This window comes from Sciurus vulgaris, assembly GCF_902686455.1.
Source record: "Sciurus vulgaris genome assembly, chromosome: 5".
Taxonomy (NCBI): Eukaryota; Metazoa; Chordata; class Mammalia; order Rodentia; family Sciuridae; genus Sciurus; species Sciurus vulgaris.
This window is the reverse complement of record NC_136465.1, coordinates 12,373,998-12,396,562: the sequence shown is the minus strand read 5'-3', so window position 1 is coordinate 12,396,562 and position 22,565 is coordinate 12,373,998. Positions and strand designations below refer to the sequence as shown.

Sequence of the window (22,565 nt, the reverse complement as noted above, 5' to 3'; positions counted from 1 at the left end):
CAGCTCTTTTTCTTTCCTAGGAATACGTCTATTTCGACAAAATTGTTATTCTGAACCCTTTAAAAATAATAGACCGACATCCCTTTTAAAAAAAAAATATTTTGATAAGTCATGCAAATATTTCTAAATAAATCCAATTGTCTGCTTGATTAATTAAGTCAACTCATGTTTACTAAGGAGGAGGGCCTAGAAATAACAGTGGTCTTCTCTTCTGGAATTACTTATTCTGTCTTCAATGCCAACTGTTACACTATTACGGAAAGAAAAAGCAATGTGAAATTCATGTTTCTAAATATATTCAGTGGCAGGAAGAACCCGCACTTAAGCTAAGCACAAACTCAGAAATTAGAGTACCTTCTCTCTGACTTCAATCAGTCTGTGGCTACAATGACATTAAGCCATTGAAAATTAGAATTTCTACTTTACCGGTAGATTGCTTAAAGATATTATTTCTTTTTAAATAGTGTGAGAGATATCAGAGCTATTTTGTTCTCAAATTTTAAATATAAAGAAACAAAAAAAAATTACACACCTAGTAGATGATGGACCTGGGACTTAATGCAGCGCACTTACTCCAAACTCCATGCTATACTGCCTCTCCTGTCCGTCCAAGGGCCACCTCGATTTTTACAGATGTTCTGTTGTGGTCATTTATTTCTTTTCAGACTGAAAGAAAGTGAACAGAACCACTTAATGTTCATATATCTCTTCATGTTCTGTGGCACTGTGAGAAGAACAAATACTTGGATAGAAAATATGGGGTGATTCCTTCTACCACACAGCTTGCAATGTACAAGAATGTGGCAACTACTTTTCTCACAGTAACTTTCATATTCAATAAAAAAGGAAAGTGCTATTTCTAGTGTATTTCCTTCTATTGCCAGTCAGCGCAGAGACAGTATTAAAACATGAGGATATTCATTTTCACAACAAATAGGTTGCTTGTTCCAGTTTGGAACAAGTTCTTTTTTCCTGGTGGTTTATATAATTTACCCAAAGGAAAACAGGAGCTATTTTTAAGGGAATTATTTTATTAGGTCTACACAAAATTTCTCCATTTCCAGGGCCCCTCGACTTTAGAAGAGTAGAGCTTCAACAAAAGTATTGAACTTGAGTTCGAGTCCTGGGTCTTAGATGGTAAAGTTATGTGTCCTGGGACCATTATTGCCCCGTTTCCTCATCTATGAAGTAGAGTTACTTTTTCTTTTTTTTTTTTTTTTTTTTTTTTGCGGTACTGGGAATCGAACTCAGGGCCTTCATGCTTGCGAGGCAAGCACTCTACCAGCTGAGCTATCTCCCCAGCTGAAGTAGAGTTACTAAGGCGATTCAGGAAGATAACATCCATGGCAATACCAGCCTGTCACAGGCACATAGTAGGTGGTCAAAAGCATTTGGTAAACATATTCAGTTTTAAATTTGATCAGAACTATAGGTACAGACTTTAACTAGAACATAAGAAAGGAATAGCTCCATTAATTTCCTTACATGTGATTTCAATACAGATTCTAAGTACAATGTTTAAATGTTAAAGTGATTGACATATCTGTGCAGGTATATAGTATGTATGTGACTATCTGAAATAAGATAAATGGATGGAATTGGAGAATATCATGCTAAGTGAAATAAGCCAATCCCAAAAAAACTAAAGGCCGGATGCTTTCCCTGATAAGTGAATGATGATACATAGTGTGGGTAGAGAGGTGGAGGGTGAGAGAAGAATGAAGGAGCTTCAGATTACGTAGAGAGAAATGAGAGGCAGGAAGGGGCAAGGGAATGAAAGATGGTTGAATGAGAAAGACATTACCCTATGCACATGTATGATTACACAAATGGTGTGCATCTACATCGTGCACAACCATAGAAATGAAAAGTTGTGCCCCATTTGTGTACGATGAATCAAAATGCAGTCTGTAAAAATAAAAAATAATAATAAAAAAATTTAAAAGAAGAAGTTATCCTCCTTTTCCTGCAAGTTTCTTTCTAATCAAAGCTGTGTAACTGTTTCTGAATTGGACTTCTGAGTGGCCCAAGTCAAATTACAAATGTAGAACTCATCAAGTCTGACAAACAGCAGGTATCTAGTAAACTCTCATTACCACCATCATCATTATTACAACTAGTTTAAAATCAGTAATGAAAGTAATCATGCTCATTAGAGCACCATGTCTATAAGAGATACGTGCAAAAATTCAGCTTTAACAAAGGTTCGAGAAGTGGAGGAATCTTTGCACTAAGCTTGACTTTCTATGTGCACTTAGAATCATAGCATCCTCAAGTCTGAATTAGTTTCTAATATTTAACCCACTTTTCTCATGTCCAAAAGGTCGTTGCCTAACCCATGGTTGAAGATCTACAGTTCAGGAAGGCACTTTGTGACTGGCTATCCTGATTGGCAGCTTTCACCTTTGGCAAGGGCTTTTGGAGGCTGCTCGAATTTGACCTCACCTAACATCACCCGCTGTTCTGCCGAGTCCTAGAATTCCTCTTCCCTTCTCCCCAGAATGGATGTTCAGAGAGACAAAGGCCTGTACCCAAATCCAAACAGCTCCTAACAATAATAACAATTATATTTACTACCTACCATGTGCTTTTAGCACTTTCTCTATAATGAATCATAGAATCCTCATAACTAACATCTATGCTGATATTATTTTTAACCATGATTTTCTGCAGAAGTTTGGGTAAAAGGAAGCCAGGTCCTTCTTCTATCACACCTATGCCTATTCTCCTATATAATTTTATAGACAAAGCAGCAAGTGTATACCACCATAATTGCTCATGCTTAGAATGCATCTTCTACCTGTTGGGCCTAGAATGTTCTAAATGGTCCCCATTCTCCAGTTTTTAGTTTGTGGAGAAATCAAGTGACTTTCAGAGTATACTGCTGTAAAACATCGTTACATAAGTGGCAGAAATATCACATTCAACAATATGTTCCCCTGGGTTACAGTGAAGGTTACATTACCCATGTCTGTGTATGTAACATTGTTTTGTGGAATCCTCTCTACCAGATATATTAAGATTCCAGTTGGTGCCTGAGGCACTACATCTCTCTCTCTCTCTCTCTCTCTCTCTCTCTCTCTCTCTCTCTCTCTCTCTCTCTCTCTCTCTCTCTCTCTTTCCATTTCTCAGACACCAAAGGAGGCAATGAGCTAGCAGATGAGTGTTTCTCTACTTGTTAGTCACCTACAATGCAGAATTGGTCCCACAGCAGCATGTACCTGCCTGTCACCTTTGACCAACATTTTGTTCCTTAGCAATGGCCACAAGGAAAAAACCTAGGTTGGATCAAAGTGATGAAATGTCACGTGAAATTATTTCCATGCATCAGCAATTAGGAAGGCCCAGGCAACCATAATAAAGCATGCCTTGAAAGCAACATCTCAGAGATTTGGACAATTGGGATATGTCACTTCAGTGTCTCACCCACTGTCACCTGTTACTCCCATAGTTTGAGATTAAATTCCCTCTGCTAGGCATTACTGATGACCAAGCTTAATTATCACCATGTCCCCGTGAAAGCAGTTAACTGTGTCCACCCACTAAGTCCAGTCCCTTGGCAGATTAGCATGAGTGTTATAATTAGGAGGAAATCATGTGTGCATGACATTGGCAGAGCTGAAGCCCATCTCCACTCTTCAGCAGTCACCCATGAAATATGCCACCAATCTTGGAAAAAGAAGAAACAAACTGCTTCGCCAATATTTTGCCAGGGATGTGCTCAGAGAATTTTCTCCAGAGGGCAAATATTCTGATCAAGAGATACCAAGAACAAAGTCAAAGAAGAGAAAGTAAATGAGTTCCCCCCCAAGTAGCTGCTTCCTCCTCCCACTTGATAAAAAGACATGAACAAGATCTTACCAGAAAAAAAAATAAAAAAAAGAAAGAGAATGGGTGGCAGCATTAAGAGCTGTACCTTGCCATATTAGCACCTTGTAAATACATGTGTCATCAGAGAAGAAAAAAAAAAATATATATATATATATATATACACATATGCAAATATGTAATCTACACCGAGCTAACACTCCATTCAGTCCAGGGCTCAGCATGCCATTCCTGAGACATGTCATGACCATGGCAGGGAAGACCCACGACCCCTTTCCATCAGTACCAATACCCACCCCTCTTGGTGCCCCAACACAGCAGCATCACTAACCTCCAGCTTGTCTCTACAAAGGCTGTGTATGAAATGTCACGTGGATCATCTCTTGGGGTACAACAGCCCCTGTTCCATATAATTTACTTGATTCTTGACCCGAACCTGTGCAGGCAATCATAACAATCCTGGAAGTACAACATAGCTTTTGAGAAGACAGATTTCAGTGTCCAATTAGGTCTTGGAATCAAGAGAATGGATCTCAACTACTTCATCTCACCCTCTAGAAAAATTATATATTCCAGATTCAAGGAGGCCCACGGTGCAGTGCCACCAGCCAAACAGAGGCCCCCAGGAGGGGTGGGCTAGGCTATTCTAGATCTGAATCAATACAAGGATATCTGACCAGCCTGGAGAAAGAAACCATGACAGAAAAATGGATGTAAGTGCAGCATGTGATCAGAACACAGCAGAGTGTGGGAACAGAAAGCCCAGTATGAACAATTCAAACCAGTTTTCACCCACTCAAAACCAGTGCTCAATAAGGAATTTTAGAACAAACCCCTGCCAAGAAAACCAGTTTCTTTTTTTTAATGTTGTTTGATTTATTGTTATTTTTTCCCTTCCCCCCACCCCTCCCAACCTTCCCACCCCTCTTTTCCCTCTATACAGTCCTTCCTTCCTCCATTCTTGCCCCACTCCCTCACCCTAACTCCAACCCTAACACTAACCCCTCCGACCCCCCATTATGTGTCATCATCCACTTATTAGCGATATCATTCGTCTTTTGGTTTTTTGAGATTGGCTTATCTCACATAGCATGATATTCTCCAATTTCATCCATTTGCCTGCAAATGCCATGATTTTATTAGTCTTTATAGCTGAGTAATATTCCATTGTATATATATACCACAGTTTCTTTATCCATTCATCAATTGAAGGGCATCTAGGTTGGTTCCACAATCCGGCTATGGTGAATTGAGCAGCTATGAACATTGATGTGGCTGTATCTCTGTAGTATGCTGATTTTAAGTCCTTTGGATATAGGCCAAGGAGTGGGATACCTGGGTCAAATGGTGGTTCCATTCCAAGTTTTCTAAGGAATCTCCACACTGCTTTCCAGAGTGGCTACACTAATTTGCAGCCCCACCAGCAATGTATGAGTGTCCTTTCTCCCCACATCCTCGCCAATACCTGTTGTTGCTTGTATTCTTGATAATCGCTATTCTAATTGGGGTGAGGAAAACCAGTTTCTTATTGGAACCAATAGTACTTTCTTACTCTGGGCTTTTCTCCTTTAGTATCGGATGTGAGCAAGTCACCCATAGTCACCCAAGAGACAAGTGAGACCAGACCAAGGATCTGTGCCCAAAGAGATCAGAAGCATGCAGGAACAAGTGTCCTGCAGAAAGCTGGTAACGTGAGCCTGCAGCAATAGTAACGTTCTCCTCCAGAGCAAAATCCTGAAACAGCTGAAGCTCGCATGTCTCTTCAGTTTGGAAAGTAGCTTCAGATGTGCCAGCCTGCTGAAGTCTCATGATATGTAGGACAGATATTGAAAGCTCTCTTTTCAACCTGCAGAAACAGAAGCAGAGCAAAGTGACTTATCTACACCAGAGGAAAGTAACCAGCAGGCCCCATACGCGACACTCTAGGATATTTCATAAAGAAAAAGACGCCTTACCTTTTAAATTCTAAGCGTAACAAATATTCATTGTAAAATGCTGATGTTATATACTATTGAGCCACATTCCCGCCTCCTCAGATTATTATTATATTTCAGCGTATTTCTTTCTGATTTTTTTCCTATGCATGAATTGGATATGACTATGATTATTTTGAAAATTTCATTGGTAACTTATTTTTTCAGTAACAATATATTATAAATGTTTCCCCACTCTATTTCAAATTTTTCACCAGGGCTTCATATTACAAGGCACTTAGCACTTATCAGATCCCACCATCCAAAAAGCTCCCCTGTGTCTATCTTCATGGTAACCCATTTATTCTAGTTGGATCAATAGCTTCAAAATTATATACTCCAACCTCCTCGAACTGCTTAGATTATAAAAATAAGTATGTCTAATTGGTAATAATAATATTTCCTGTGACAATGATTCTTGCATTTGGCCCTTTCTTAAAGAACTCATTACAATGCACAACCAGGAGGGATTAGTTGAGATCCAGTTTATGCAGGAGCCATGCCAGTTGTAGAAGTGTGTGGTTTGATATTTAATTCATCCCACTGAAATCTGACTCAGCACACGCAATCTGGGGTGGGATTATTTTTGTTTCAAAAATTGGCACCAGGGAATAAATATCAATGGCAAAGGTCAGGATATAGGTGACAGAGAGCTGAGAAGAAAATCCAAAATAGAAAGTAATTTGAGAGATTGAGGAAAGATCAGGAGAGGGACTAACAAAGGGAGGCTGAGGGAAGGAAAGTGACACTGTAGCCTGGTGAGAAAAGCATGCCCAAGCAATAGCGAAAAGGTGCACACACCTCACAAGAGTCTCTGGCCACATTCTTCAGAGATGGTCAAGATCCTGAGGTCAGAGGGACATCACTATCATCATACCTCAGGTTTGCTACATATTTATTCAATGCAAGAACCCAGGCTAAGACCTTCACATGTAATATCTTGCTTACTTTAATCACTGTAACCATGAGATTAAAAAGTATAAAATCTCTTCTAATAATTAAGAAAAATGAGATTAGGGTAGTTAAATGAATCACCCAGTATCACTAGGTAAGTAGACACTAGAAAACAGCCTCAATTCGGGTGTCTCTGGCTTAAGCCTTTGACCCTATTCTCAACTGCATTCCTAAAAGGGACATCTGGCTTAGTCCCATCCTGGGATCCTTATATTCATTTTATAAAATTCTGCTAATAATGGAAAATCTTTGGTGATAGGTCTCCTGTCAATCAAGGCAGCCCATTCTATTTCTGAACAGTCCTGAATTTATTCATTCATTCACTCAACAAGTATCAGTAAACACTGGTATTTTATGAGCCAGGCATAGTTCCAGACCTTGGAAATATAGCAATAGACAAACTAAGTCCCTGATTTTGTGGGCTTTATATTCTTGTAGCAGAAAGTAGGGAAACACCAAAAGGAAAAAGATAAAGCATTCAAAAGGAGATCACTACTTTGCAAAACAAATTGAATTGGAGCTAGACACAGTGGTGCATGCCTTATAGTCCTAGTTACTTGGAAGGCTGAGGCACAGAGGTAGGAAGATCACTGGACCACAGGAGTTCAAGTCCAACTGGGTACATAGCAAGACCTCCATCTAGAAGGAAAAAAGAAATAAGGAAGGGGATGGAGGGAAGGGAAAGAAAGGGAGTGTAAAGAAGCTACAGTATTTGCATATAGCCTATGTGCATCTTCCCCATGTACTTTAAATCATCTCTAGATTACTTATAAAACTCAATATAATGTAACTGATAGATAAATAGTTACTAGACTGTATTGTTTAGGAAGTAATGACAAGGAAAACAGTCTAGCCATGTTCAGCACAAACACACTTTTTAAAATATTTTTGATCCACCCTTTGTTGAATCCACAGATGCAAAACCCACAGATACAGTGAGCTGACAGTATATAAGGTATTACGGCAATATCTATGACAGGCACACAGATATCTGTGAGAGAATCCATTCCAAGAGGAAATTACAAGTGCTGCAGGCAAAAACTCACTTGGCATGTTTGCAGAATAAGAAGGAGGCCTGGTTGGACAAGGAGGAGGTGGGATGCCAGAGTCAGGTGGGGTCTGATCAAGCAGGGCCCCTAGGCCACAGTAAATGCAGCTTTTGGAGGGGTTTGGGCAAAGGAGTGGCACAGTAAATTGTAAACGAATCTCTCCATGTGGAGTACAGGGAGAGACAGGGAGAGCGGAGGACAAGAGGGCCAGGTTCAAGGCTATGGAGTCATCTAGGTAAGAGATTTGGCTCCAGGACCAAAATGGTAGCACTGGAAATGGCGAACCTTGCTGGGCCACTGAGCATATTTTGAAAGTGGACTCCATGAGATTTGCTGACTGAGAACCAAGGAGAATACGACAAAAGAGAAATCAAGGCTGACTCCAGAGTGCCTCCTGGCCTGGAAAACCAAATGGCTGGAGTGTCCAACTATTGATATGGAAACCATCAAGGAAGACTTCGGGGTAGGTTTAGGGAAGAGGAAGGGAAAGGGGGATGCTGGACTGGCCAGCTGAAGTCGCTTGCCATAAGACATTAAAGTAGAGATGGCATCTCGAGGAAAACGGAGTGCCCTAAGTCCTGTGCTGCATATTTTACCTGTAAAATGCGTGGACTTTGTGTCCCCGACCTCTCAGCTTTGCAAGAATGAGTGCTGTGCTTTCCAAAGTAAAATTCCCTATCAAACCCAAATTCCATGCTGGTGAGAATTTTTATTATCATTGAAATTAAAATCTCAACTGTGAAGAATGAAGAGAATGAACAGATGGGGAAATGGGTCCCCATATGGATAGTGGGATGGGGACAGAGGAAAAAACAAGCCAGAGACACAAAACGAATTTGTTGGCCATAGCAATGCAATGTGGCATTGAGATGATCAGAGTGGGCCGCTTGCCCTCTCCGTGTGATTATTTACATCTTCCAAAGTAATTTTCTTTTTATTTTGATGCTTTACAATCAGATTGCTCCCAGTCAGAAAGATCCACCTTTATTCCCCAGGAATTATGATTCATAATTTCTCTAAGTAGAAATGGCTGGCTTTAGTCCACAGTTCTTTAAGCCCCATGCTGCAACAGATGAGGCTCACAGCACTCAGAGGTTTCCTGATTTTTACACTCATCCGCAAGCCAATAAGTGACCCTTAATGGAACTATTTCAGGCATTAGCTATCAAATGGTCAATAATAAAACCCAGGAAGAGAGAAAGAAAATGAGAGTGGGAGAGAAGAGCTCATGTTAAATGGTACAGACTTGTTCATTGTTGCATAAATGTTGTTGTAACCTAACAAATATTTTTCACTAACCTACACAGTCTGCTATAATCCTGGCCACCAAAAAAGATCAGGAATAATAATCACCTCACATATCCATCAATAGTGCCATAGAGTGCCAGGAAAATACACTAGAGTCTTAGAATCTAGTTCCAGCTCTGCTGTAACAAACCACAGCATATTTGGAAACTTACATTTCCCTTCTGAATCTCGGTTTCCCCATATATAAAATAAAAAATGATTTCTTCAGTAACTTCTATGATTTTGAAACTATTACAACCACTGAACCACACCCCCAGCCCTATTTATGTTTTATTTAAAGACAGGGTCTCACAGCATTGCTAAGGGCCTGCTTAAGTTGCTGAGGCTGGCTTTGAACTCGAGAACCAGCTCCTCCCAAGCTTCTGGGATTATGCGGATGTGCCACAGTGCCTGACCCAAAGAGATCTTTCTTTAAAAAGCTTACAGTATTCATAGAAGGGGAGAATTTCAGAATAGTAGTCAAATTTGTATCTCTAGCACCAAACTCCTATCATACATATCTGACTGCCATCTCAAAGGTAACATGGACAAAACCCAACACTTGAGGTTGCCCCTGCTCCCAACTGAAGACATCTTTCAGTCTTCCCTGGTCCATTAAACGCAAACTCCATTCTATCAGCGTTATTCTCCAGATAAGTGACCCCTGCCCCACAGGCCCATGTGTTTTATAATGCTTGGTCACCAACCCCTGGTGCTACTGGGAGGTGGTGGAACCTTTAAGAAGTGGGGCCTCCAGGGTGGGAGTTTGGTCCTTGGGGGTGTACCCTTGAAGGTGATATTGGCTCCCCCATCCCTACACCCCTTTTCTTTCTCATTTCCTGGTCACCATGAGATGAGTAGGTGTTCCCTACCATGGTGCATTGGCTCACCACAGGCCCCCAAAATGGCAGGGCCAACCCATCATGGACTAAAACCCCTGAAACTATGATTCAATATAAACTCTTCATTCTTTTAAATTGATTATCTCAGCGAGCTTGTTATAGGGATGGAAAGCTGACCAATGCAATCTTTCAGATCAAAAACTTTGAAATATTCTTGACTTCACTCACTTTCCCGAATCTAATCTTCCAGCAATTCCATTGTCTTCAAACTACATGAAGGCATGTATACCAAATCAAACCACCATCCCCACCAGTCACCCAGGAGCAATTGACCATCGTTTCTCACCTCCATCATCTCAACAGCCTCTTAACTGGTCTTCCAGTCCTCCACAGTTATCTCTCCAGCTCATCTCCTTGACACAGCAGACAGAGTGATCTTTTTAAAGCGCAAATCGCATCACATCCCTGGGGGGCTAGAAACTCCCCAAAGGTGTCCCCTGACTTTCCATCTCCCATACAGTAATATCCAAAACCCTTACCAGCAAGGCCCCACCTCACCTGTCCTTGACCTCTTGGACTCTCTTCCATGACTCTCCACTTTTTGTACTTTATTCTGACCACAATAGCCTCTTTATTCTTATTCCAATGCAGTAAGCATGCTCCCATCTCAGGGACCCTGGGCAGGACTTCACCCGTTACATACATGGCTTTCCTTCTCACCTGCTGCAGGTCTCTGCCCAAGTTCCACCCACCAATACACACTCTTACCCAATCTTCATTCCATTTATCCAACTTCATTTTTTATTATAACCCATATCATATGACATAGCATAAGCTTTTTAAAAAATCATCTGCCTTCATGAAAATGGGAGATTTATGTTGTAAATGCTGTCTCCAGGACCTCAGAAAAGTATCAAGCCCTTAACAGGTACTCAGAAAGTCTCTGATGAATTAATGAAAGAATGATGAAGGAAGAAATGAGTTGATGGTATAAATTTCCTGAAATCCTTACAATTAGGTCTAACCTACACTGGGCTCCTAAATCCGGCATTCGCCATCATGTCAATGCTGACAAAAACTGGCCAGCAGGTGGGCTCCCAGTCACTGAGTTGTCTGAGCATCTTGCCTTCTTCCTCTGCTTGAGACTCTGAGGCTCCTGGGCTGCTGACTCTGCAGGGTCTCTGGCCAGACTCAGGCTTTCCCTGGGATTGATGAAGGGTCCAGGGAAATTTCTACTGAATGTTTTCTAACCAATACCACCCCAACCCGGGAGAGGGACAGAGAAAGTATTACACAAATGAATGTTGCCTGAAGAGATGAGTGAGGCCTGTCTTATGGCAAATATACAGCAAAGCACCTTTAAAGAATGGAAATATTAAGTCGCATGGGATTTCGTGGTGGGGTTGTTCGGCAAGGCAAATTTTCCTTTGGTTCTGTTCTGTCCACCCCACCATGTGAATTTACAACTCTCCCTGACAGGGGCCTGCACACAGAACATCACAAAGGGAGGCACCAAATGGCCTTACCACAATAGGCCTCCAAATGGAAGCTAGTGCTGGCCCTAGAGACTGTACAAAAGCTTTTTATCAATCCACCGGGGAGAGTGAGCGGATGTTAAGACTTGAGATGAACCTGTCGCCCCTCTGGCCATTGATTTATAATACAAAGGGAGAAGAGGTTCTGGTGCCTCCCTTCTGTTGTGAACTGCAGCCTCCTGCTTCCGTTGCCTCCCCTCCATGCCTTTCTTTACCAGGGTGTCACACTCACTAAGCCTAGGAATCACCGGGTATCCGGCTAAAATGCAGATTCTGGCCCTGGGCCTGGGGTGAGGCCGAGCCACTGCATTTCTAGCCAGGGTCGGCGCCATGCAAAGGCCCGAGGTGCACGCCGCCACCCTGCCGCCCAGCAGGCTAGGGCGTGCCGGCTGCCCTCCGCCTCCCGCTTCCCGCAGCAGCGTGGCGCAGCGTCAGAGGCCAGCTTTTCCTGTGGCATCAGACTACACCTTTCCCTGTTGGCACTTTGGGTCCCAGAACCTCCCTGGGCCCGGAAAGACACCGTGATCCCTCACGAGCAGAGCGAGTGGCAGAAGTTCCCCGAGCGGCCTTCCCCCTCGCCGCTTCCCCCATCCTCTCTCTCCTTTCCAGGGCGGTGGCCGTTTGGTTTCTGGCGGGGGACCCGCAGCCGGCGCAGCGCCGCAGCTGACCGCTCTGCCGCATCCTCCCGGCGCCGCAACCCGGAGAAAGGTGGGGCAAAGGAGGGTTTCCGGCGCCCCGCGCCTCCCCTCTCCGGGCCACCCCAAGTAGCCGGGCTTGCGAATCTGTGTCGCTCGGCCAACTTAAAAATACTCCAAAAGTCTTGGAACTTGCACCATCCCGAGCGGGGTGGTCTTAAAGTACCTGAGGGTGCGGTGGCGGCAGCTTGCCCCTACGTTGGAGGTGGGGAGGACACTCTGTAGAGGGCCATGGGCTGCTCCCACCGGTAGTCCCCAGAAAACTCCCTAGGGCTTCGCCCAGCACACAGGTTTTTACGCTCTCACCGGCAGCCTGGGTCTCGTCCCACCCAGCACACCTCACACACACACACACACACACACACACACACACACACAGACACACACACACACACACACACTGTCCTTGAAGGATGGAAACAAAGAGGACAGCTGTGACCAGTGACCTTGGGAGGTGGGGCGGAGTGGCGCCCAGGACGAACGCAATGCGCAGAAACCCGGGGGCGTCACGCGGGGATCGCTGCAATCAGGGAGGAGGAAAAAAGTGACATCTGGTCATTTTGATTATTCAAGTCTGTCATCTTGGGTAGTTCTCACAAGTTGGGTTTCCTCAAATTATTTTTTGAATACTCTAAATGATACTGATCCCGGCGTAGTCCTGAAACACCCTCCGAAGGGCTGCGTCCAGTTGGGAACGCGCCCAGCTCCGCCCAGAGGGCGCCGCAGCGCCGCTCTCAGGAGCCCCCTGGAAACGCAGAAATGCGGGCCAGGGCCTTCCCTTGCCACCCCACCTCCGAAAGAGGGTCCAGGAGACCAGCGGAAGGCCTTCTGGAGCTGGGGCCGGGGATCCGCCCTGGGAAGAGCAGAAGGATACCTCAATCCACAAAGAGGTCTCATCCCTCAGGGAGTGTGCTGCCCGGGCGGGGGTACTTCCCTGCCTGTTTTGCTTCAAGTATCCCGGACCTGGAGCACAGTGTTGTTTCTTAAGCAGGGCTGCAAAGGCTCCAGGGCTTCTGACCCCCAACACCAAGTCGCCTGTCTCACACCGCTGATAGTGCAGTAGCAAACCGAGGCCACACTTAAACACACACCAAACCAGGTTGCCTGCTTTGCCCGAGGAGAGGCTGCTTCTTTAAGAGCTGTGTCCCCACTCCTCTCGGGTTCCCCTGAGGAAGATCGCAGCAGGGTGTAGACGCTGAACACCCCCCCAACCCCACCCCACTCCCGCCGGCGGCAGCTGAACCCTCCCGCGGCTCCACACTTCAGAAGTCACACTCCTGCCTGCTCTTTCCACTGCTCAGATGGGACAGGGGTTGGTGGCAGGCACCACGTGTGCAAAGGGGAAAGAGAACAAAACCGGAACGTTCTTGCCTTCCCCAGGTGTCCCCCTTACCCAATCCGGAAAGTGACCCCTTGGGAACTTGGTTCACACTGAGGTCAGCCCCACAGACACCCTGGAGGGAAACACCTGCTCTGAAAAGCCCTGGGTCTGTTCTGTCCTTAGAACCTGCTGACTGTGGGGCCTACTGACAAACACGTGATCTCCAGGGAAGGTGGTGCATGTACTGTCGCCTCGAATTTGCCCTCTGATTTCATTCATATACGACACTTAGTTCTCTGCCTTAAACCGCGTGGTTGATCTGTGGTTTACAGGTGAGATTCTCTCCAACACATAGCCCTTGTGCCTGAATCTAGGAGGGGGGACCTGAAGAGAGGAAGCCAGAGATATTCTCTGTAGTGTGCGTGTGTGTGTGTGTGTGTGAGAACAGGTAATAAAATGTGTAATAAAAAGATGGTGTTCTCCAGTGAATAAGTGATCAGAAAGAAACTAACAAGTCAGAAGGAGCAGATCATTCCTTCTTCTCAAACACAGGTAAGTAGTTTTTAATGTAGGGTTTCAGTCTCTAATAGTGGGATAGAGATTAAAAAGGGAACATTACTTTTGCTTCATCAAAACTTCCTGATAATTTTGTATGGACATATCAGGAAATGGCCTGATATAGGAAGTTATAAAGACGTGGGGAGGTTATAAATGGAAAGAATGACATTTAACTAAGAAAGATGGGATTGCTGGCCATCAATGCACAAATAAAAATTCTTAAAAATTTTTGAGAAACCTAAGCTCCATCTAGAGTATCTATTTTTTTAAGAAATTTGTTTCATATTAAGGCAACTTGTAATCAACATTTTTTTAGAAGTTTCCCATTTAAATTCATGTTCAAACTTAAGATGTATCTATGTGATATATATGATAGATGATATACATGTTAATGTGTATCATGTATTCATATGTATTACATATCATATATTTATATATATGTAGACTAAGACACCAGCTGGGATGGGTTTCACCACTAACAAATGATAAACATAAAATTTTATTTTTCTGTCACAACTTACCTTAAATCATATATTAGCTGCTATCATACTCATCCCAATTAACTACTAGAGTAATACATATTTCTTATCAAATGAACTACTGCAGGAAAACAAAGGCCTTCAACTGTAGTTATCAATCTTTGTAGAATATGTGTGGGGAGACATTTCAGGGGCTATTCAAAGGTACATGTTACCCTTTGGACACATAATCCCACTTGGGAAAAGACTAAAGACATATTTCAATAGAAGGGCAAATATGAAGGTTTTCATGGGGTGAGAATATTTGAATCTGGAATTGTTTCAGAATCTCTAGAATGAATGCTTGCTGTTCATGAAAGAAACAATCACAGTCAACTACCTTTTAGCAACCTCTAGGGATCTCCATGTCTTGGTGCTTATGCCTCCGTGCACACCCCACCCATCCCAACATTCCCACACACACATGGAATCAGGCAGGCTAGTCTCTGCCCCAGTAGAAGACAGTGCCGGTGGTGGCGTGTGGTTTCAATGCTAGGTCATGAAACGCTGCATCTGTGGTCTTAGTTTCATAGAGGCCTAACTTTGGTGGAGACCGACTGCCATGTTGTGGGATGTCAACCTGCTCAGTGGAAAGACCCACATGGAGAGGAAGTTGCTGGTAGAATGGGTGAACCACCTCTAAAGGGATCCTTCTGCCCTGGTCAGACCTTTGGGGCAGTTATCTCAGCCAGCATCTGATTGCAACCTCATAAGTGACCAAGAGTCAGAGCCACTCCCAAAAGCCAGATGGACAGAACTAAGGAGGCTTTGGAGGGATTGACTACAGCAACAGATAACTAATACACACTGCATCCTGATTTGAAGTGTCATTATGTAGTTAACAAAAAATAAGATACTGTTTACAACTTTTCCTCTGTGCATTCATGTTGTAAGAAATTAACTCAAAACTTTCCTGAGTGGCACCACGCCACGCTGTCTCTGGTGCCACTGTGTACTCTAATTTGCCATTCCACTTTTCTTACTGACTGAAGAGCCCCTTTTAATTAGTCTCTCTGCTTTAATTCTAGCTTCCTGAGTCCATTCTCCACACAGGAGTCAGAGCGGTCTTCATGAAGCATAAATGAGACCACATCACTTTTCCCACTTCACTTTCTCAAAAGTTCCTAAGGACACAAGGAATAAAATTGCAACTCCTTGGTCAGCAAGCCCTTGCCTGCCTTTCCCAGGCCCATTTCCTATGCTCTGTCTCTTTCACTAATATTCATCAACGTGCTTCCAGGTTCAGAGAAACCAGGCTTTGTGCTTGCCCTTTCCCCCACTTGGATCCCAGATCCTAACCTGTTTGACTCCAACCAAAGGTCACCTCCTTATCAACTTGTTCACTTATTGCCTGTTTAACACACACGCATGCATTCCAGTTTTTAAACGAAAAGAAATAGGAAACTATTGGAGGGTTTTAATCAAGGAGATGCCCTGATGGAAACTTGCTTTTCCAAATACTCGCCTACCAAAGTGTGTTGATTGAAAGAGAGCAAAAGTAGGCACTGAGAGGGTCCTTAGGGGAGTGGCAGTGTAAATGGAAAGGTGCAGATGGATTCAAGGTATGTGGCAGTGAAATCGGTGGGCTTGGTGATCCACTAGATTGCCTCGAGGAGAGGAAATGGGAGGTCTAATGTCGTGTGATGGTGTCTGGTTACCACAGTTGGGTGACTGAGGAATGGAGTCACTGGGGAGCGAGAAGGATGTTGAAAGAACACTGGAGTTGTGGGGGAAGCAGAGGGGAAAATGGATACTCGCCACAGTCCCAAAGTTGGTGGAACTTTCAAGAAAGACTTCAAACTCATTAATTTAGGTTTTTCAATATTTTATTATGGCACACAGGAGAGAGTATGGGACAATGGTCTTACTTCAACCAAGTGTTTCTCAAACCAACCAGCTGTTTCCATTTGGCTCGTTGTTTGACATGTAGTTTGCATCTGTCTGAGAATTACCACGTGCATCATCCCATGTTACATCAGCATCAATGTGAAGAGCTTGGTTTCTGAGGAGACTCCTAATCTTTACCCAGGCTGAAGTACTGAGAGGCTTCTAGGTCCCATCCATATCATGGTAGATAAAGAAATATTTTTACCTATTTGCTTAGTAACATATGTTTGACTAGATATAGTGCAAAGAGATCAAATAACTTCAAATGTATACCACTTTGGTTTCAAGTGAAATTCGTAACTTTTAAAGGTCTAAAAAACAGATATAGAATAAAATTGGCTGACAAAGCAATTGTTCAAAAACAGAAGCAGAGCAGCAAATAGTCAATAATACCATCTCTATTCCACATCAAATGCAAGCACAAGAGCCTTTGTAACTTTACGGTGGACATGGACAGATGGGTGTGCATTCAATGTAACATCCAACCAGATAAGTTATCACTGGAATCCAAGTATTTCCCAATTAAGACATGCAGAACAATGCCAATATAACATACAAGTATATTATCTCCCCCCTAAGTGACTGAATAATTTCATTACCAGTATCTGTAGTTTTTAAAGGGTTTAAAACCTGTGGCATTAAATGCTATTTATTTGAGGCAATAGAAGGAAGCTAACAACACACTGAATCATGAGCTCAGGATGGCAGGCAACATGTTTCCAATGGCAAATGGCCTTTGGTATTCTTTCCTCTTCCTAAATTACACACTAATTTTAAAAAATTATTCCTCTTGACTATATCATGTGCTTAGGTTTCAACTTCTGCCCATGATAATTGGACTAAAAACGTTAATAGTGATGAATATGTAGAAGTCCTATTCTACCCATGTTGTGTTATTACATACTAGTTGACAATAAAGGATATACTTGTCACATAAATTCGGAATTGTCTCCTAGAAAGCCATTCTTCACATAATAGAGTCTACATATGGGGCAAAGTATATTGTTACTTATGAACTCTCTTACTTACTCATGTTTATTGCCAATAAAATTTTTGAGGGAAGAGATTTTATGAATAGTCATGACCTAATTGTAGCACTAAGAATTTCCAGTTAAAGAAGAAAAAAAATATTTGAGTTGTTAAAATTTTGATTTTTACAAAAACAGAAATTGTAGCTCAATAGTCCACTTGTATGTGGTTTATACTGGTGCCATCTTTAAGGTATTTTAATTAAGTCAACAACCACAGCAAGAAATACGTCATTCAATGTAACTTTATTTACTATTTATTGCACATAACTCAAGGTCTTTAATTTCTAACCACCAAAGGTTCAAAGGACTATTTTTCCATGAAGTTTAACATTAACATTAGTGAATTCATTTATTCATGTCGTGATTTTATTGTAAACATCTGAATGATTCACATTGCCGTAGATCCTGAACTCATAAGCATGGACCATGCACAGGCTGGCAGCAAGCCAGAAAGCCACTCTGCAAGCAAACAGATACTCTGCATAAGGAGAAAATTCATAGCACAACATTGAATGTCCAACCTAAGTCATCTCAGAATTATACATATATTGACTTCTTAATTCATATAGGGTCTGGAACTCAACTGGTTGGTTGGTGATGAGGTCGACCTGATTTGGGGAGAATTTTTCCTGGAATAATTAAGGAGAGGGGGCTCAATCTTTCTTCTTAGTTGCTTGTTCCTCCCCAGCACCTTCATCTTTCTTCTCATCCTCTTCAGCTTCTTTGATTTCTTCTCCTTCTTCACCTTGGCCTCCTCCTTCTTCTTCTTCTTTGGCATCTTCAGATTCTTCCTTGGCAGCTTTAACATAAAAAGAAAATTTACAAAATCCAAATCCACGTTAAGTCCAGTCAAACATTTCTGCAAAAGTTTGGGGAATTATTCCACATTATTCTCAGAATGCTTACCAAAAACCTGCCGGTTCCACCTTCCCAATGGACAAGTCACAGAACGCTTGCCATGACCCATTTGCCAGGGAGCATGTATTTAAACAGATTACTTCCAGGGACTAGAAGTAATCCAAGTCTAAGCTCTGTCTTATGAGGTGTCTGGCACTCATTTTGCTTAAGATTTCAAAAATCACACATGAATAAAGCTTTTCTACACAGGACACATACGTAGCTCCTGCTAACAAATATCCACAGCCACATTGCTCTTAAAGTTGCTGGGGTTTGTCTCTATCCTACCTTCTTCCTCTTCAGCTCCCTCCTCTTCCTCAGCCTCTTCCTTCTCCTTCTCCTCCTCTTCAGCTTCCCCTTCAGAGGGCGGCTCATCCTTGGCTTCCTCAGCTTTGGCAGCCTCAATGGTCTCCTCCACCTCGATCTGCTCTTCCTGGACGTGGCTGGTGTAGTAAGAGGGGAAGGAGCGGGCGGACATCAAGTAGGAGCTGGTCTGCAGACCTCCATAGGCAGATCGGCCAAAGACCTGGGAGCTTTGAGAGTAGCCACTGGTTATGCTGCCCACGCTGGTGAAACTGAGCCGGGTCTCCTCGCCTTCCAAGAGTTTCCTGGGGAGGCAAATGCAGGGTGGGGTGCAAAAAAAAAAAAAAAAACACCAACACCAAAGTGTGTTGAAGGACTTGCTCCAAACCCGTCACTCATCATTTCCCCCAAAGTGTCACTCATCATTTCCCCCAAAAGCCATCTCACCAAAAGCCATCTCAAGAAGTAGGGTTGTCCATCAACAAGACTTAATGACTAGGGATTCTTAATGACTAGGGCAAAAGGCCCTAAAGAGTCCTATTAAATTTAAAACATGCCCAGAAGCTAAGAACAGGACTTATTATTACAGGGTTAAATTCTTAGGTATTTATCTGAATACCTTCTTGGACAAAGCCAAAAATTTTATAATTATTTCAAAGGAGTATTCTTGAAGGTTTCTGATTAGACATCATTTTAACCATAATCTGATTTTCTTCCAAGGCTTAATGGCGGCCACCTTTACCCTCTTGATTTTACCTGTAAGCTGCAATCTCGATATCCAAAGCCATCTTCACGTTGAGAAGGTCTTGGTATTCTTTTAGGTAACGTGCCATTTCACTCTTTGTGGTTCTCAATTCATTTTCTAATTTGTTGATTGTGTCCTGTTGGAAGATTGTTTTAAAAATCCAAGCATAAATCCCTACTTTTTTTCTCCTGTAATATGTTTGCAAAGGCCTAGTTTCCATTAAAATCAAAGTGCACACTTTCCATAAAAATCTCTCCTAAAACTGCCTAGTTCTAAAAATAAGTATATATTCAGCTTCTGAAAAACATGAGAAGAAAAAAAATAACTGATGAAAAGAAAAAGAACCTTTAAAAAAATGTCTTTAGTTGATGTAGTCTAATGACCATCATTACAACGCCAAGAAGCCAAATTGCTAGAAAAACTTTGTTTCTCTTTAACTCTTAATTAGTCAGACCACAGACAGGAAAATGAATTCATTGTTTTATAGGGGAAGGAACTAGCTAGAGTTTCAAAAATGACTGTCTAAAACACTTTCTGTGCATCTGTATTTCTACTCCTCAGAAGATGGAGAGGCTTTAAAAAGAAATGGTTTACTATGAACATCACTAGCTAGTTACCTGAAATACTCTAACCATGTTCCTGTGTATCTGCTAAGGGGTGGAAGAGGTTGCTAAAAAATAGTCCTAAAGCATGCTGATTCCGAACTAATGAGAAGCTATTCGCCATGTTTATTAACCAAACGAACAAATAGGTGCTGAAAGTAATGTGATTAATGCAGATCTGTAAAGACCGGATGTCACCGCAGTCTGGAGGCAACGCCCAACTTCCATTTATTCCCCTCCCCCACCGGGCCCCTCGCAGGGCTGGGCAGCTTTCCTGCAGAACACAGATTCAACTGCATCAAGCACATTCCCAGACTGCGGGCAGACCCCGCCCCGCCCCACCCCGCTCTACCACAGTCTCCAAGCAGCCAAGTTCTACCTCTAATAGCTGCAAACAGAGGCCTCGCCCTGTTGTACACTTTCTGGGCGCACGCTCAACTCCCCCCACCCCGGCGCTTTCGCAGTCCCCTCACCCTCTCTGGGCTTTGGAAGGTGTGGTACCTGCATAGCACTGATGTCGGCGTTCTGCTTGTCCTCCAGCTCCTGCAGCTGCTTCTCAAGGGCTTCGTTCATTCCCCGGCACGCCTCGATCTCCAGGGTCTTGGCCTTGAGCAAGCGACGGCTCTCGGACACCTCGTCCTTGGCGGCGCGCACCGCGTCTGTGTTCTTGGCTGCGCTCTCGGTCAGCACCGTGAAGCGGCTCTTGAACCATTCTTCGGCGTTCTGCATGTTCTTGGCGGCCAGCTTCTCATATTGCGCGCGGATGTCCTTGAGCGCGGCGGAGAGGTCGGGCTTGGAGGACACGTCCATCTCCACCGAGATCTGTGCGTACTGGATCTGCGCCTGCAGCTCGGCGATCTCCTCTTCGTGCACTTTCTTCAGAAAAGCAATTTCGTCCATCAGGCTGTCGATACGCTTTTCGAGCTCAGCGCGGGCCAGCGCCGCCTCGTCTGCGCCTTTGCGCGCCTCCATCAGCCGGCCCTCGGCGTCCTCGCGGCTCAGCACCTCCTCTTCATAGCGCGCCTGCAGGTTGCGCAGAGTCTCCTCCAGCCCTTCGCGCTCGCCCTGGAGTGCCTGCTTCTCGTTGGTGGCGTCTTCCGCCGCCAGGCGCAGGTCGCGAATCTCCTGCTCGTACAGAGCCCGGAAGCGGGATGGCTCGGAGTGCTTCTGGCGCAGCACCAGCAGCTCGGCTTCCAGCACCTTGTTCTGCTGCTCCAGCTCGTGCACGCGCTCGATGAAGCTGGCAAAGCGGTCGTTGAGGTCCTGGAGCTGCGCCTTCTCCTGAGTGCGGATGGACTTAAGGTCGTTGCTGATGGCGGCTACCTGGCTCAGGTCGAGGTTCTCCAGGCTGTGCATCAAGGATCCGGAACTGGAAGAGTAGCTGCGGCGCACTGAGAGCGAGGAGGAGACAGGCGCCGAATAGCTGGAGTAAGCGGAGCGCGCGGTGCTGTAGCCGCTGCGCACGCTGGAGATGTGCACCCGGGGCGTCTCCACATAGCGCCGCTTGTAGGAGGTCGAGTAGTACGGCTCGTAGCTGAAGGAACTCATGGTGGCGGCCGGTGCCCCCCTGGCCGGCGGCGGAGATGGGGGCCTGGAGAGAAGGAAGGACGGGGGAGAAAGGGAAAGGGAAGGATGGATGGCTGTGTGCGGCTCGGCGCTGTCCTGCACCCCTATTTATACGCCGGGAGGATTCTGACGCAGCCTGCGATCGATCACGGCGCGCCGGCCAGTGGGGGCAGAGCGCTGCTGCAGCCAAGGGGAGGATTCTGCACAAAAGGGAAGGCGGGGGCGAGCGACAATCAGCAGGGAAGCTGCGGCTCTCCTTCTTTCCGCTTTTCTCGGAGACCCTCTATTTTCCCTAAGACCCCATAGACCCTTACTCATTTCCTTTCTCGTCCTCCCCCCACCCAGCCTTGTCTTGTTTATTATACTTGAACTCCGTATCACTCGGATTTTTGAGTGGCCCCAATAACAGGTTCTGTTTCCCTACTGTCATCTTAGTTTTTCATACCTGGCATCTCGAAGACACCCTGACCCCCAACTCGCCCCTTACCCACTAGGGACCCCCTTAGTAACCCCTCCGCCCCCTTGGGGTTTATGCGGACGTTGCAATGGCATTAGAAAATCTGAGATTCATGTAACAGGCAAAGGTTGCTCGGATGCGGCATTTAGGGTGGGAAGTTTTACATTTCTTTGCAGCTGTTTCTGGCATTTTCTTTAATTCGTCTTTTCTCCTGGTTCTTTTTCTTTAACTCGCTGCTTCTCAGCACAGGGAACCTGCCCCCAAACACACGCACGCGCGCGCACACACACACACACACACACACACACACCCGCAGCACTGCAGGTGTTCGTTTTAGCATTTCTAACTTTAGAGCAATTAATCAACCGGTTAGTGTTCCTAGATTTTCTCATTTCTTCCCGGGGGAGGAAGCCTCGAATGCTTTTCGCGTGTTGAAGTGTGTTGGTGGAGGCGAGCCGGGAATGAGTTTGAAACTAACCCGGCACAGACCGACTTGCTTGGCAGCCGTGCGCCCTGC

The 22,565-nt window shown here is 44.3% G+C and overlaps 1 protein-coding gene across 1 annotated transcript; it reads right to left on the bottom strand.

Moving 5' to 3' along the window:
• Window positions 1–17,313: 17,313 nt before the first annotated feature.
• Window positions 17,314–21,589, bottom strand: NEFL (neurofilament light chain). Its single transcript, XM_079143131.1, has 4 exons — window positions 20,527–21,589; window positions 19,435–19,559; window positions 18,664–18,983; window positions 17,314–18,277 (listed from the first exon to the last, which is right to left on the bottom strand). Exons 1-4 carry the CDS (start codon window positions 21,571–21,573, stop codon window positions 18,132–18,134), a joined length of 1,638 nt encoding a protein of 545 aa, XP_078999257.1. The 5' UTR covers window positions 21,574–21,589; the 3' UTR covers window positions 17,314–18,131.
• Window positions 21,590–22,565: the final 976 nt, after the last annotated feature.